The 15,296-nt window shown below is 36.8% G+C and overlaps 1 protein-coding gene across 1 annotated transcript; it reads right to left on the reverse strand.

Annotated features, from left to right (window-relative positions):
* Positions 1-251: 251 nt before the first annotated feature.
* Positions 252-13,611, reverse strand: LOC121507184 (solute carrier family 2, facilitated glucose transporter member 11-like). Its single transcript, XM_041783381.1, has 12 exons — positions 13,553-13,611; positions 13,259-13,357; positions 11,317-11,477; positions 10,025-10,149; positions 9,730-9,859; positions 9,500-9,648; positions 8,124-8,311; positions 7,393-7,503; positions 5,567-5,668; positions 4,926-5,001; positions 3,151-3,278; positions 252-1,417 (listed from the first exon to the last, which is right to left on the reverse strand). The coding sequence occupies exons 1-12, from the start codon at positions 13,574-13,576 to the stop codon at positions 1,205-1,207; spliced, it is 1,506 nt and encodes a 501-aa protein (XP_041639315.1). The 5' UTR covers positions 13,577-13,611; the 3' UTR covers positions 252-1,204.
* Between the last annotated feature and the right edge of the window lie 1,685 nt (positions 13,612-15,296).

A 15,296-nucleotide genomic window follows, 5' to 3' on the forward strand; every position in this document is an offset into this window, starting at 1 on the left:
ATCCAAAATAGAGGTAAAATTGGATTAATAGGATTAATTTTATTAGTGGATGTACAGAGAATCAAAATGTGTCAATCAAAGCATCAGTAAGTATATAAAATTAAAAAATATCATTACTTTTGACACAAATTTGACTTTATGTGACTTTATTGTAGTGTTACATTGTGAAAGGCACCTTTTTCATTCATAGGTTGATAATGATATCAAAAATTACAACAAACAAAATAATTATTGCACATATTCCACTCATGTAAAAATAGATTAAAGTCCTTACTAAAAGCATTACATGTTTGACATAAAGACATTTTTTAATGAAAAGTGACTTCAGTTGTTGTATTTTTCTGTCCAACTAATATTATTTCCCTCCTTTTCACATCCTAAAGGTTGTTGAAACATTGAAATGTGCAGAGTCCGTTGACCTCAGGCCTTCATAGTTGGAGGATAAATCACAGTCTGACAGTGGAATTGTTAATACATTTCTGTACAGATAAAACAAGAAAAACAGACAAATTTTCTTCATTCTCTACCTACAAAAAAATTATAAATAAATGTGTTGTGTGGTGGTGGATAACTACTCAGGCTAACTGTTTTCAGCTACCATTTTAAATTCATCTGACAGAATAAAACACATCACCTCATATATGAGAGAATTACTTTTCTGCCACAGTCCATCGAATAGTTTTGCATTTATATCATCAAGGGTACAGTTTAGTTTATATGGGATGAAACTTAAACCAGGGGTAGGACAAAACGCTGCAACATACTGTCGTCCTAACTTTGAGTCCCTAATACTAAATATCACAGTTTTTATGAATGAGGGTAAAATGAACCGTAGCTTAAATGGCCAAAGAAGAAGTTGACAGACAGCGGAGGTAAAAATGACACCACAGTACAGAGCATAAATACATTAATCCTGCACTTTACCTTACGACACTTTATTTTCCTAAAGTAATCAAATTTCATGATAACATGATGTTATTATTTGTACCATGGACCATGTATTTATATTGTATATCACCAAACACAAATCACGCATCCTATAATGCATTAAATATTGTAGAGTAGTGTAGGTTACCCCACAGTTCCCACCCATAACTTAAACCATGTGTTTGTCAGTCTCTGCATGACGTCTTCCAGCAGATCAGGTCAAAGAGAGGCAGTGTTGTGGATGTGTCTGAGGTTTTACAAAAGAAATAAAGTCCATTTACAAGGCTGTAGAATGACACACTTCACCCAGCTGATACTGAGCTTGTGAGGGGAAGTTTTTCTCCTGGCCTTTGAAGTTGAGCTTGTTAAATTCACTGGTGATGGCAGACAGAGACTTCCCCTTAGTCTCAGGCAGAAACAGGCCGATGTACAGCGCAGACAACAGGCAGACGGCTCCAAAAGGCACGAAGCAATACTCGCTCAACTCGCTCTGTGGAAGAAAGGCAGAGAGAAGTGTCAAACTGATGGAAGACAGTTAATATATAGTTTAACTATAAGTAACCAGGCAATTAAGTACAGCTTTATGTGAAGTAAAACCTTTCTACTTCATCTTGACACTCAGACCTTATTTCTTTTCTTCAGTTTAAGAATGAACAGTAGTGGGTGACTACAGTTAAGTAAGCATTTAAAATATTTAGAACATTTATTTCATGTTTATACTCTGTTTAGTTAAAAATTCATAAATTTCCCTCACATGTTAGGACTATGAACTGGAATTGCTATTTTGATTTAAATCAACTGACATTCAAAATAAACAATCTGAGAGTGTGAGCTTTATGGTAATTTTCTTTTGTGTTTTATGTTCTATCCTGAAGGAATAAACAGCTGCAGTATATCTGGATGGATTTTTTTTATAATAAACACAAAAATACAGGGACTTCCGGTCGAGCGGCAATGAGAGCAGCAGCCTAATTTTGAAGCTCGAAAATTTTCGAAGCTCCTGCAAACTGGCCTAATACGTGTTTGAAGTTATTCAAATGATAGAGGGGCAGTTAGTATGCCTAGGAGTCGACAGAAAAAGTCAGGCTTTTGCAAAGAAACCGAGGACAGCACTAGCGCTAGCCAGCTCGCTTCAGATGAGCAAAATGCAGAGGAAAACATGGCGAATTTTGAGATGATTCTCAAAGGACTAGGAGACTTTCGGCAGGAAAACAGTGTACAGCTGAAGGAAATCAAGAAAGAAATTAACAAGACAAACCACAGGATTGACAAAGCCGTAAAGTGCTGGAGCTATTAAAAGTTCAGAGCCATCCTGAAGCTAGGCTCACAGACCAGGAGGGTCATCCAGGTGGGATAACATTAGGATACACGGCATTTGCAAGGGATCCAAAGATAATTCCCCCTCTATGAGTGCTTTCATGGAGGCATTATTCGGGAATAAGATGGAAATCCTGCCTGCAACGGACATAAAAATTGATCAAGCACACCGGGCTCTTGGTCCCCGACCTTCCAGAGACGTGCCGCTGAGGTCAGTGGTGGTCAAGTTTTCAAGCTACCGGACTGAAGAGGACATCATGAAGGCCACCTGGCAGAAAAGGGGCTTTGCTTTCAAGGAGAAAAGAGTGTATATAGACCATGACTATGCTCCAGAGATACTGAAAAGGCGGAAGGAATACTTGGAAGCTAAGCGAGTTCTGAAGGAAAAAAAAGATATGACCCCCTTCCCTGCAAAGTTGAGAGTATTTTTTTCATGTTTTTGTTCTTTTTTATCCATTTGTCTTGGTTTGAAATGATGTACACCAAATAAGGATGTTTAATACTTGAACTCTAAATAAAAAGAAAATTTTGAAAAAAAAAGGAAAATACAAAGACATGGTAGTGTCCAATAAGGTAGGTCTTTAGGTGGCTGATTTTTGGTCTGCAGATATTGAGTGATAACAGTCGAAGGAGTATATTTTCAAAGGAGCAATAACATTGGCTCCTTTGAATTAGAAAGAATGAACACAGAAAGGCTGAGTTTCACTGCTACCAAGCTAAGAGGTGACCAGATAATACAGGAACTTATGAAAATTGAAGTGCCTACTGTACACAAACTTTGATTTGAAGTATAATTTTAGAAGAAATTGCAACATATGGATGCCACGATTGTTAAATGGATGTATGGAAGTATGAAATTGTATGTATACAGATGCTGACAGCTGAGGGATAAAGAGATGGACTGACCACTAGAAAAGGGAAAACCATTCCAGTGATGAAAAGGTTGAGCCACATCATGGAGCCAGCGATCATGTAGGCGGCGGGCCGAGCGGCCTGGTTGAAAATCTCTGTAGGTAGGACGCCAGTCACACCAGCTGAGGGGAAACATAAAACACACTGAGCACTCATTCACTTTATTACACACTATCACAATTAATTGCCATCTAATAATTATGCACAGTTAGTTTAAGAAATCCTTTAACAGGAATAGATACATAACATGCTTAACTGTCTTAATACAAACCTCTTAAATGTTTGTTCTATCTAAAAACTGTGACTAACACCTACAGCCAGACTCTTGATAAAACCTCATGCTTTTTGTGTTTGTATAGATCCTCATTTATCCAGGTCATGGTTCTCTGCGGCTTGTTTGAAAGGGACATGTGGACTTAGTTGGGGCTCTTGAAAACATTAACCTGTCCTCCAAAAGGCCTCTCCTGTCTTCAGTTCTGAAAAGGCCTTTTGGATGAGGAGGGAAGCATCTTCAAGAACCTCAACAAAGTCCAGTTACCCCTTTGGATCAAGTTTAGGGCTCATACTTTTATCAAACTAGCCTAACTGCATTAATTACCAGTTCATTCTTAAACTCACGTTTCACCCCTTTACATTTTTGGGCTTTTTATGCCTTTATTCAGAGAGGATAGTGGATATAGTCGTAAACAGAAATAAAAGAGTGGAAGAGAGAAAGGAGCCACAGGCTAGACCTGAAACTGGGCTGCCCATGCACACAGGGCATGCTTTTACCACTAGAACATCTGTGCCCAAGTCTTCAAAAAGACTGTTTAGAAATACTATGTTTATCTCTTTATAGGGCTGTCATAATATCAGATGTTCAAACTGAGAAAGAATTCTGGAAAAAATCAAACAACATTAATAACTCTTAATAACATGGCAAGAAACGTATATTATTCACATAATGGGCTATAATGTAATGTTGATGAATGTATGACTTAACATAACAGCCAAACTCTTGCACTATGTCTAAATTACATAAATACACACATTAGTAACCTGTCAGTACTAAACAATGCCAATGTATTTGTGTAATTTAGATAGTGAGCGCTCTCCTTTGCTTGCAGCAGCTTTTGGTTAAAAATTACTGACAATTTTAAGGTTTTTTTTGGTCTATTTTTTTTTTTTTTTTACAGCTTTGGTACTTTGCCCTTTTATTATCAATTAAAATAATTGAGATTTTATTACTTTAAAACACATTTTATCAAAGAAATCAATATGCAAAAATTCTGTCAACCTTACCTCTTTGTGTTTTTAGCATTGTTCATGGTTAGCATGTATGGAAAATGCTATAAAACATTATTCCTGTCATATACTGCAAGCATCTAAGAGCTAGAGTGATAAACTGCACCCTAAAAGCTATTATGGGTGTTTATTACCTTAATGTGCTCTGAAGAGAGCGTTGATGGTATCAGCTGTTTATATGTGCAAAGAGAAAATGTGTTTATGACTCATTTGAGTCTGAAATGGCCCCGTAACAATCAAGTTAATGTTTTAAAGTCACAGGGGAAATTTATTCATACTGTTCTGAAGATGTTAACTTTTTTATTTGCTATAACTAGCTCATAGCAAACAGAGTGATCCCACCCAGTACTAACAAAGTTTTGTGATGCATTTTTTTGGTGACATAACAGAGAAGACTGGTGTTTATTTCAACTTTGAATAATAAATATTAAGACTTTTAGTGTCTTCAATTAAAAGCACTTCTAATATAAATCAGCTACACTGACCTGGTCCCATGCCAAAGCTGAGGATGTAGGTGAAAATGCACGCCATGCTCAGGTACGGCATCCACGATATGTAGTGCTGTTTTCATGTTAGGAGGAGAGAAAAAACCCAACAGTGAGCAAGAAGATAAGAAACAGGTCAAAGTTAAGAACTCTTCACTATATGAACATTTCAGTGGTATATCTGTATATTCTGTTTACATCCGTGCTAAATTCTACAAAGCAGAAAAATGTTGGAGGAAAAAAGAGACAGATGCAAAATAATCAGACCTGTTCAAAACAGCAGTTAAGCAAACAATTAGCAAAGACAGCAGGAAGACAACTTAGTGTTGTTAAAATGCCTCTGAATAAGTTATGAGTGCATAGAGAAGGTTGTTAATGTGAATGAGTTTCAGGTTAAGGACACATACTGACTAATGACGCCTCCTAGTGGACCAACTGACACACTGAAATGTTTCACTGATGGGAACATCAGTGGATGTCCTGTTCTCACACACAAATGATGAAGCTGATGTGCATACTACACAATAGATTTGGAAAACTGGTAACATTTTCACCATTATGATTTTACATGATTGTTTTCTTTAATGAAAAGCTACATACATGATTAAAATATGTAGGCTGAGTGATTTTTAAAACTGTACCTCAAAAGACAGAGCAATCGTGAAGACCACCGCCCAGATTGTCATGAGGATGAATCCACCCATCAGCATGAACCTCCGACCTTTGCGCTCTATCAGCAGGTTCTGTAAAACAAAATGAACACATAAGAGTTGGGCTGAACTGTTACTACTTCTAATAATAATAATAAAAAAATTACGTTTTTTTAATTGCAGGATTTATTAAAGATCACATGCAAAAATACCACTGTGCTGTAGTGGCCTGTTGCACCAGTTGTGCATAAGTTATGGCATTAGGTCCACACTAGCTCTACTTTAAAGACGTAACTGAAGTTGTGTCATTGTTTGGTTGCACCACAGAAGCTTGAGGTTCATCCGAACTAGTAGACCGAATATCCAATCTAACCAAAATGTTGTCGCAGATTTGATATTTTCACTTAATTTGACCAATCAGTTAAACATTTTTTGCTGCTGTGTTTATTACAGTGCTGCTTCTCATGGTGTATTGTCTCAGAAAAAAACAATGACTGAAAATAACTTCTGGTAACTGCCACTGATAAGCAAACAGCAGTTAAGGTGTATGCAAAATACACTTTCATATACCTCACCTTTAGGATATTAGAGTTGGTAAAACCAATCCATTGTCAATTAAGATATGCTTGGAGACTGGATATGCTTAAATGGCGAGGCAATGCCTGCCAAGGGGAACTCTTTTTAAGGAGTTTGGGGAGGCTACTAAGATTTTGCAGGGGCTCTGGTTGGCCTTGGCTACCTCTTGCTCCTCTCCTGGTCAGAAGGAAAATGACACTTTGTGCAGCAGATGGTGGTCTAAAGGAATGCCATTGGTGCTGCTGTTTGCTCCTATAACCTATCAGGCCATTACAAATGAAGATACCGTTATTATTTTGGCTGTCTTTACGTTTACCATTTACACCAGTGATAATCAACTGGCGGCCACATCACGCCCCCCACATCTTCCCTTCTGGCCCCCAGAACATTATCAAATTCAGAACATATGCAGGAGAAAAAATATTCTGTGGTATTTCAGGAATCTTATTTATAATAAACTCCCTACAGCTTTGAAAAACAACTAAGTACGTGACAGTTTAAGCAGGAATGACTTTATATTTCATCCATTTTACAGAAGTCCATCAGTCAGCTGTTACTAGTAAATATAATGCATGCTAAACACATATTAATCAGTCCATTCTTGATTAAAAAAAAAAAAAAACTGTAGTTTTCTGTTAACTATCAGCTTCAGCTTCTTAGGAGTGCAATTTCCTGCTTGGATTTTTTACTCATCACTACACAGTATTTTAGCATCAAATCCAGTGTTGAATGTCTTGGAAATATTCAGCCAAAATAACTCATTCGCCCCCTTGTGGCTGGCTATGATATAGGTACTGATCTTGCTATTAGAGCCTAAATATTATGTACATTTGAAAGAAAAAATTATTTAAATAAGAAATTGTTAGTTATATCATTTTTTAAAATGTCATTCATTTATTTGAAAGTTCGGCCCCAAAGTGTCTTCTTAGGAAAAACTGGCCCTTGGACAAATGTAGTTGATGATAAGTTCTTCTTGTCAAAATGTTTGTTTACACAATAATCTCATCTGGTGCAACACCATAACACTAGATCGGCCACCAGGTAAAATGTACCTCCGTTTATTTTGTGTTAAGTGTAATCATGAGTGAAAGTGATTTCTATTGTGAAATGAAATTTTAAACCTACTCTATCTGAAGTTCAGATTAGTTCTCAGCCTGAGTTAAATCTTTGAGAGGAATGCAAACACTCCCCCTCTTTGATTTTAGCTGGTTATGTAACATGTTTCAGCCTTGGATACTTACACACATTATACAGGCTGTAAATTCACACGTCCCTGTGCCGATGGTGATGTATTGGATCTGACCAGGAGATATTCCTGCCTCTTTGAACACATATGATGCATAGAAATAAATCTGGAAAAAAAGAGAATATTAATAGACTTAAAAGGACTCATTACAAAGGATCATTACAAATACTCCAGCCGATAAGCCGATTATGTCTGCTTTTTTGTACAAAGAGCAACTATGTTAATACCCTGTTTCCCTCCCAAAGCTGCCAAGCATTGGGTAAAAAACTTAGAAACATCAGAGTGTTACATCAGCATTTTTCTGATGAGCAGGCAACTAGTATTGGAACAACTATTAGTTTAAATGTGATATTGAAAAATATCTATTGTCACATTTAAAACAATGAGCTGTCTTCACATGTAAACTACAGGAAGCATTGATGATTAGACTCCAGTGTACATTATTAATATGACCTGCAGGGACGTAAGGAACACCTGAACATGACTCGCTGATGGATTGTCTCAAATTTCTAATCAACCACCTGACTGAGCGGAGGGAAACTTGCCCAAAGAGCAACAGATACTGTTTCTGCACGGTATCACTAACACTGATCCACGTGGATTACATAACTAATTTTTCTATAGAGACACCCAATCACATATCAGAGACACAAAACGCTCTGCAAAACTCTCCCTGATTATGACATTGAAGCCTTTGTTTTCAGAGGGTGGGCCGGCTCTTCTTACCGAGTCGTTTCCACAGAGCTGCATGGCGCTGCTGATGATCATGACAGAGATGAGCTGCCAGCGCATAGAGCGATCAGTGAACAACTCCCAGGGCTTGCACGGCTTCATGCCTTTGGTTTCAGCCTGTTCCTGCAGGATCTCTTCAAGCTCGCCACTCTGGACTTCACAGCCTCGCAGACGTCTTAAAGCTGACAACAGGACACATCATAAATACTACATCACTTTCTGATGGTGTCATTATCTGATGGTGTCATGTTGTTCTGTGGTCATCTCATAGCTATACTATACAGTTTTATATGCAGAATTGAGTGCACTTCACAGAGTTACAAGACAAACCTGACATGCTTATTTCAAAATGAAACGCCAGTGAAATCCAGCACCAGTGGCTTATTTATGTAATCAGAGGCACAGGTAGATACTAAAAGATATTAATGTCTTTTATCATGTATGAATTTCACATAACAAGGGAGAAAAGCTGTTAAAATTCTTTGAAAGTAGCTTACAGTTTTACCCAGGAAGGGTAGCTTTTTTAAACTCATATTTTATTTGCCTTTTTTCCCAGTGACAAAAAACAAATATAGAATATGAAGTTTGGTGTCAGAAACAGTAGTAAATTTAACCTCTATTATAGTAGTCCATTCACCTCTTATTTTGTGGAGGGATTTCAAGTCAGTCCACTTTCTTTTAGCCTCTTTAATGCCGCCAGAAGTATTTCAACCAAGTATCTCTCTTCGTATGTTTTGTATGTATGTTTTCTTGTGTTAAAATACCCGCATACAATAACCAATTATACTAATATTGTTTTAATTCCTGATATTTAGCAATAAAATGCATTTTTAATCAAATTATCTCACTTGTAGTATCTTATTTCTGAATTTAATGATTTTTACATTTTTTAATTTTAGCAATACTAATCTAAGCTTTTTAAATAAATAAGAAAAACTATTGCATACGATTGGCTGGTATTTTGAGCAATAAGCAGAATAAAATGAACAGAGGATAATGTCTTTTGTAAAATGAACAAAGTGATCATCTGATGGAGTTGACAGAAAACTGACAGAGTTGACAAACTGCTAATGGGGATAAGGAGTAATGGCATAAACTAGCTTTTTTTCCCCAAAAATAACTTTCAGAATTGGCAACAAATTAAAAAAAAATGATGATAATGATAATGATATAGTTTTTTAGGATAAAATAGAATGAGGTTACAAAATCTCTGAACTCATATGCATAGCTATTGAGATAGTGGTGCAGCATAATGTGTAATCATTCCTCCTATATCTCATGGTCCTCACACTCAGTTAAAAAAAAAGTCCATAGCTGCATCCTTGGGTAAATATATGTACTAACTGTCCAGCACAGCTTGTTATACCCACCATCAATACATGCCTCCTTGTCCCCCCTGTCGATGAGCAGGTATCTGGGGCTCTCTGGAAACCATGGCAGGGTCATGAGCTGCACAAGGCCTGGGATGGCATTACTTGCCAGGAGATACTCCCAACAAGGCTCACTGCCCAAAATCTCCCTGTCCATGAATAATACAGTTACTGTGAAAAATACTTAAACCTTCATTAGATATTTTAATGTATATCAAACATTGTCATACCTCAGTCCAACCACCTGCCCCAACACAACACCAAATGCTGTGAAAACAGCTGATGACAAAGAGACAGCTCCTCTTAGGTGCTTTGGTGCACTTTCACCAAAATACATGGGCTGCACATTCATGCTGATTCCTGCAGAACATAAATGTTCATCTGTAGGCTATATCATCTTTTTTCCACCACATTATCAACTCTCATTCCAGTCTCTTAAAGGACAATAGCATTACAGAATTTCTCCGTAACGTGACAGTGTTGGAGGTAAAAAACATAAATTTTTCACTGACTGTAATGACATACCAGCATTTATTCCAACCAGGACACGTGAGATGATGATCATCTCAAAAGACTTAGCAGCTCTGCTCGTCACAGCTAACAGCGCTCCAGTCATGAGGAAGATGTTGTTCAGCAATAAGCATTTCTTCCTTGGTTAAAAAGGAGAACACAGTAAGTAAATATAAGGGACATTTGGGGGTCAATGACAGTTTTAAGCTCATGTAGGCATCTTTTTGTCTGTGCTGATTTTGAACCCCTGCAGACAAAGAAGTATTTCTTATCTCTTTGGTGATTTTGTCCTGTACATGTGCAAGTAATATGTTTTGACAGCTAAAGCATGGTAGGAGTTTGATGTATCAAAAGTAAATAGAAATAGTCAATATGGTCTGTAAAGATGCCTCCAAAGAACTTTTAATTTTTACTTTTTGCAGTAAATCCACAACATTTATTTTCCTAAAATATTAAACATGCAGTTTTGGTGTGGTTTAAGCCTGACATATGCCTTATTCCTCTGTGCTATAAAGCTCAGCTTTTGTCTAAAAAGCTAGTAAAAACATATCAATGAGCAACACTGTTGCAATGTTATATGTTCCTTCATTGTGATGTAATGTTATCGCTGTAGTATTTTAAGTCAACTTAACAAAAAGCATCCTGCTGGGAAACCAGAGCGAACTATAAGCTCAGGTTTTATTTTCTCTGGCAGACAAGTCTGATCACCCTACTGTTATGACAGGTTTCCAGTGGACCTGACTCAGCTCAGGAGAACTACTAACAACTTTAATAAAATTGAAGTCAGTTAAGTGTTTGCTACAACATTTGAAATATCCCTTGTGTAACAGTATTCATATTTTGGAAAACAACACTAAATAAAAGTATAGTAGCATAATCAGTATAATTTTGTCCTTGACTGAAAATAGTCTAAAAAGTTCCAGTGACCAGCTTTTACAGTGTTTTATTTTTGTAATTTAACTATGAGTAAACATTTTTATGAGCATTTAAAAATCCTCCGGAAAGGAGGATATTGACCATAATACTGACCCTAAAAAAAAAACATCAATGTCATTACGTTGTAAAGTATGAATGGATAAAAATGGTTATTCTAATTTAGGTTGAAGTTATTTTGTGCAACCTTTGTGCATGTGTGTTTATCTGAGGGTTAAACTAAATCCATCTTTATGTGCAGGTGCACGTTACACATATCAAGGTAAATGAACAATTTCTTAATTCATTCATAGACTTAAATTACAAAAGGTATATCATTAACTGACTGCAACTTGAAATGAAAATCTCATCTGGGAATCTTCTGCATTGATTACCTTCCAAAGCGTATCGTCATAGGTCCCGCGATTAGAGCCCCTGTTAAGCCCCCCAATGAGAAAATGGAGACAATAATGGTCCAGATCAGGGTCACCTGGTAGTCCTCAAGCTGGATGTCCCAGCGCTCCAGGAAGGTTTCATTGACGAAGGTTTGAATAAACTGTCAAAAAAGACGAGCATGTTAAAGCATCACTGAGTTAACCAAACATGTGCATACATGAGTAAACAGAGCAGCATTTAAAGCTGACACTTATTACCTCAAAGTTCATTTCTTGGTCAGTCAGTTTGTGTATATTTTTGTCATTTAAATCCAATGATCCATACAGCTAACAGAGAAAGACTCAGAATACCATGGAGAGAATTTAGAGAATTAAATTATCAGAAATAAGGAAAACCCCAGGGGCACAAGGTCAAATAAGTAATTTTAATATAATAAAACAATAATATTAGCATTAAAATTCAGAGTTGGTGATGTGCTCCACATGTTTTCCTTCTTGCTGTGATCATTATTACCAGTTTGCTCTAGTTTGTCAGCTGTTTGTTTTTTATAACACAAAAGAAAAAAAAATGGCTTTCAGGAAATAAAGCCAAATGTACAAAGTCCTATTAGGTCCACTCTAAAAAGTAAAAAACATATATAGGATCTGACATTTTTCGAGAAAAAAAAAAAAACTAAAAAAAAAAAAAAACCTAAAAAAATTAAAAAGAAATCCTTTATTATAGCCTAAATTTACATGAAACCACACTCAGAATTGTTTAGTTTAAAAAGTTGTAAATTTATGAGAAAAGTTTTTTTTTTTTAAAACTACAAAGCTCACAAATTTTGAAAAATGATCCATATTAAAAAGTAGTATATTTGCGAGAAACTTCACTTAAACACTGGTTGAATCAGAGCAATCTTCCAGATGCTGTCAGTGTGTTGCTGTCTTCTGAATCACCCAACTTTAAATTAATGTCTCTTAACACCAGACACTAGCAATAATTTGATACTTCTGGGCCAAAATCACAGTATTTCTTTATGGCTCACTCCCAGAAAGAAGTATAATTTGAGTAAGCTCTCAAATGCAGTATTGGTACAAGCAAACATCTTGCTACATTTTTGATGTAGTTTTAGTTCTCATAAATGTATCAATCTAATCTTGAAAAAAAAATCAGATTAAAAAAAAAATATATATATATATTTTTAAATGCTTTAACAGTTTTTTCCCTTGTACATTACAACTTTTTAACTGGAAAATTTCTCTTATTTTCTCATAGATTTACCACCTTTTATTGTGAAAAATTCTGAGTTTGGTTTGTCGTAAATTTATGACTTTAATCTCAAAAATTGAAAGTGTCTTTTTCCTCAAAATTTAATCCTTTTCATTTTTTTATTATTTAAGAGTGGCCCTTGTACACTGTCATACAAATGTACCACAGTGTACAAGTCTGACACCTACCCACCTTTAGCTACTCTGGACATTCATCAAAACAACAGAGAAATAATCTGTTTTGTTGGTGATGCTATTTTTCGCTTTTGAAGGTCTTTAGGAAACATCAGTATCCATTTCACTCTGCTCTATGATCATGACGAATCTCCCCACTGGAGCTTTAATTCACCACTCTGGTCATGTTTGAATGCTCAGCAGGTGCATCTACAGCAGTATTATCTGCATTTAAAACCTATTTACACTTTAAAATGCTATTGCTGATAAATAAATCGATCATTTTATTCATACAGTGCTATTTTACAACATGATATATTGCATAATATTTTAGGTCTAGCCTGTAGTCTCGGAAATATTATTTTCAACGAGCCAACATTAATCCACCAATGAACAAGCACTAGGCAACATAGCTTGCTTGATTAATCAACATTTATTGCTAACGCTTGGAAATCTACTTCTACATGAATGCACAAACACAACCACATGCAGACAGAGGCAAGCAATGACAACTTACAGTTGTTGGAGCATTCATTATTGCCAGATTATAGCCATACTGAAGAGTTCCTCCAAAGGCTGCAGACGCAACCATCAACACCAAAGTCAGGGGACTGCCCTGTTTAGATAGATAGATAGATAGAGTCACTGACAGTAAAACTACACTTCATTCAAAAAGGACAAACAACAGAGTAATTCCGCTTGTTTAATACTTTTTAAAAACGTTATTCGAGTTAGCAAATTACAAAGGGATTAAAACACAACATGACATCTTAGATACTTGTTGCATATCGTAGATAATATGACATTTTACCTTCTGTGCACCAGCATGCGACATTGTTAACCGAAGTTGGTAAAAATGTGAAGACAAAAAGTTCCTTTGACCAGTCCTTTAAAAAACCACTAAGATCAGCACACCCCCTCTCCGGTAACGATGCTCTAGCTCCTTCACACGCACTCCAGCACGCGCTTGAGGCGTGCACGTGACGTAAGGCCTTTGGCGATTGGCTGAAGTGGTGCAAATCAGACGGTCGGCGGAGCAATGCCTCACAAGGACTCCTTAAGTGCCAATACAATGATTGTTAGTAAAGTTTGTTCTGAGGTAAGAAATGTCTGACACATGGCATGTCGCATGCGCACTGAGGTATGTACGATTTTCTATTAAACATGTGATGTTCAGGTGCAGGAAGGTGAATGAAGAGGGTGAATTCGACACATTGGTTCAGACAAAAAGTCTATTGGTCAATAGAAATAACTCTCTTGCCTGCACTTACATTTAAAGCATAGTTATAATCCAACATGTTGTCATTTCAGTGTAGGCTATGTCTCATGAAAGTACAAATGTCCACAATGTGCTCGTGAAAGCTACATTCACCAGTCCTTCCTTAAAACACTTTTGTAAACCACACTACCACAGATGAATTAAATAAAGAATAGCTGTCTTCATGAGTTTAAATGTAGAGTAAAAATAGCTCTATTAGTTCACAAAAGCTATGTTTCTTATATTCAAAGATAGTGGGTGTATTTAAAGTCATTTCCCAGTGAGCAGAATATGATGATACATCTGGGATAGCTCCCAAACAAAGGGTTTGGGAAAGGGAAGGACGAGACAAACTGACATTATGCACATGCCCGATGCTTCACCTGACTGTGACTGTCAATAAAATTGATGCCAATGCCGGTGGAGGGGGGGCCACAAAAATGCCTTCTCTTCCAAAACAAGCTTTCAGTGTGGCTTTTTTCTGTTGTTTTAAAAAGAAATCCAGTTTTGATTAAACTGCTCATTTCCTACAAGCTACATCTGAGCTAATAGCTACCACACCAGCCATTGGATACACTCAATCACAAGTTGTAGCAGATTGGGAGAAGAGGGAAAACATCTTTTCCAGCATGAAAAGCTTTCGGTGTTGCCCTCTGCCCTTGTTTTAATAAAGACAGTTCTGACAAAGCTGGAGCTGTGGCTAGGTCGGAGCTAAGTACTCCAATAGCAACTATTGTACACAACCACTCACACAACAACTAACCCTTTCCCCCGTAACGATTCCAAACTCATGCTAAGGCAGGTCGGCAGAAGAGCAAAAACATCTTTCCCATCAAGAAAAGCTTTTGGTGTTGTTTTTATTCTTCATTTGATACAGAAATGTGGTCCAGTTTTGATAAAACTGATGCTACACTAGAGCTGTATCCAAGCTAATCACCACTCTAACCACACCACACTTTCGTTGTGTAGTGTCGGAACAACTAGGGATGAGTACTGACCGCATTGCAATCAGTTAGTATGACCCACCCCTATGCCCACAGCTGCCGCCTTGTTCTCCTTAATCAATGTTGATTGGTCTGAGCAGTGTTTGGTGCAGCACAAATGTTGTGGATCGGGGCTTTTCAAGATGCATTTGCCTGATGACAGAGATGGAGATAGGCAAATCCGTCGGCTTTGCAAGGTTAAAATTTGTATCCAAGTCAATTTATATGATTTGATGACACATTTGTTAACACCAGATTTAACTCAAACATCAATGTGTCAGTGTTTTAATTTGATCATTTGTGTTTGTTAGCAT

The sequence above is a fragment of the Cheilinus undulatus genome, linkage group 3, assembly GCF_018320785.1.
Source record: "Cheilinus undulatus linkage group 3, ASM1832078v1, whole genome shotgun sequence".
NCBI lineage: Eukaryota > Metazoa > Chordata > Actinopteri > Labriformes > Labridae > Cheilinus > Cheilinus undulatus.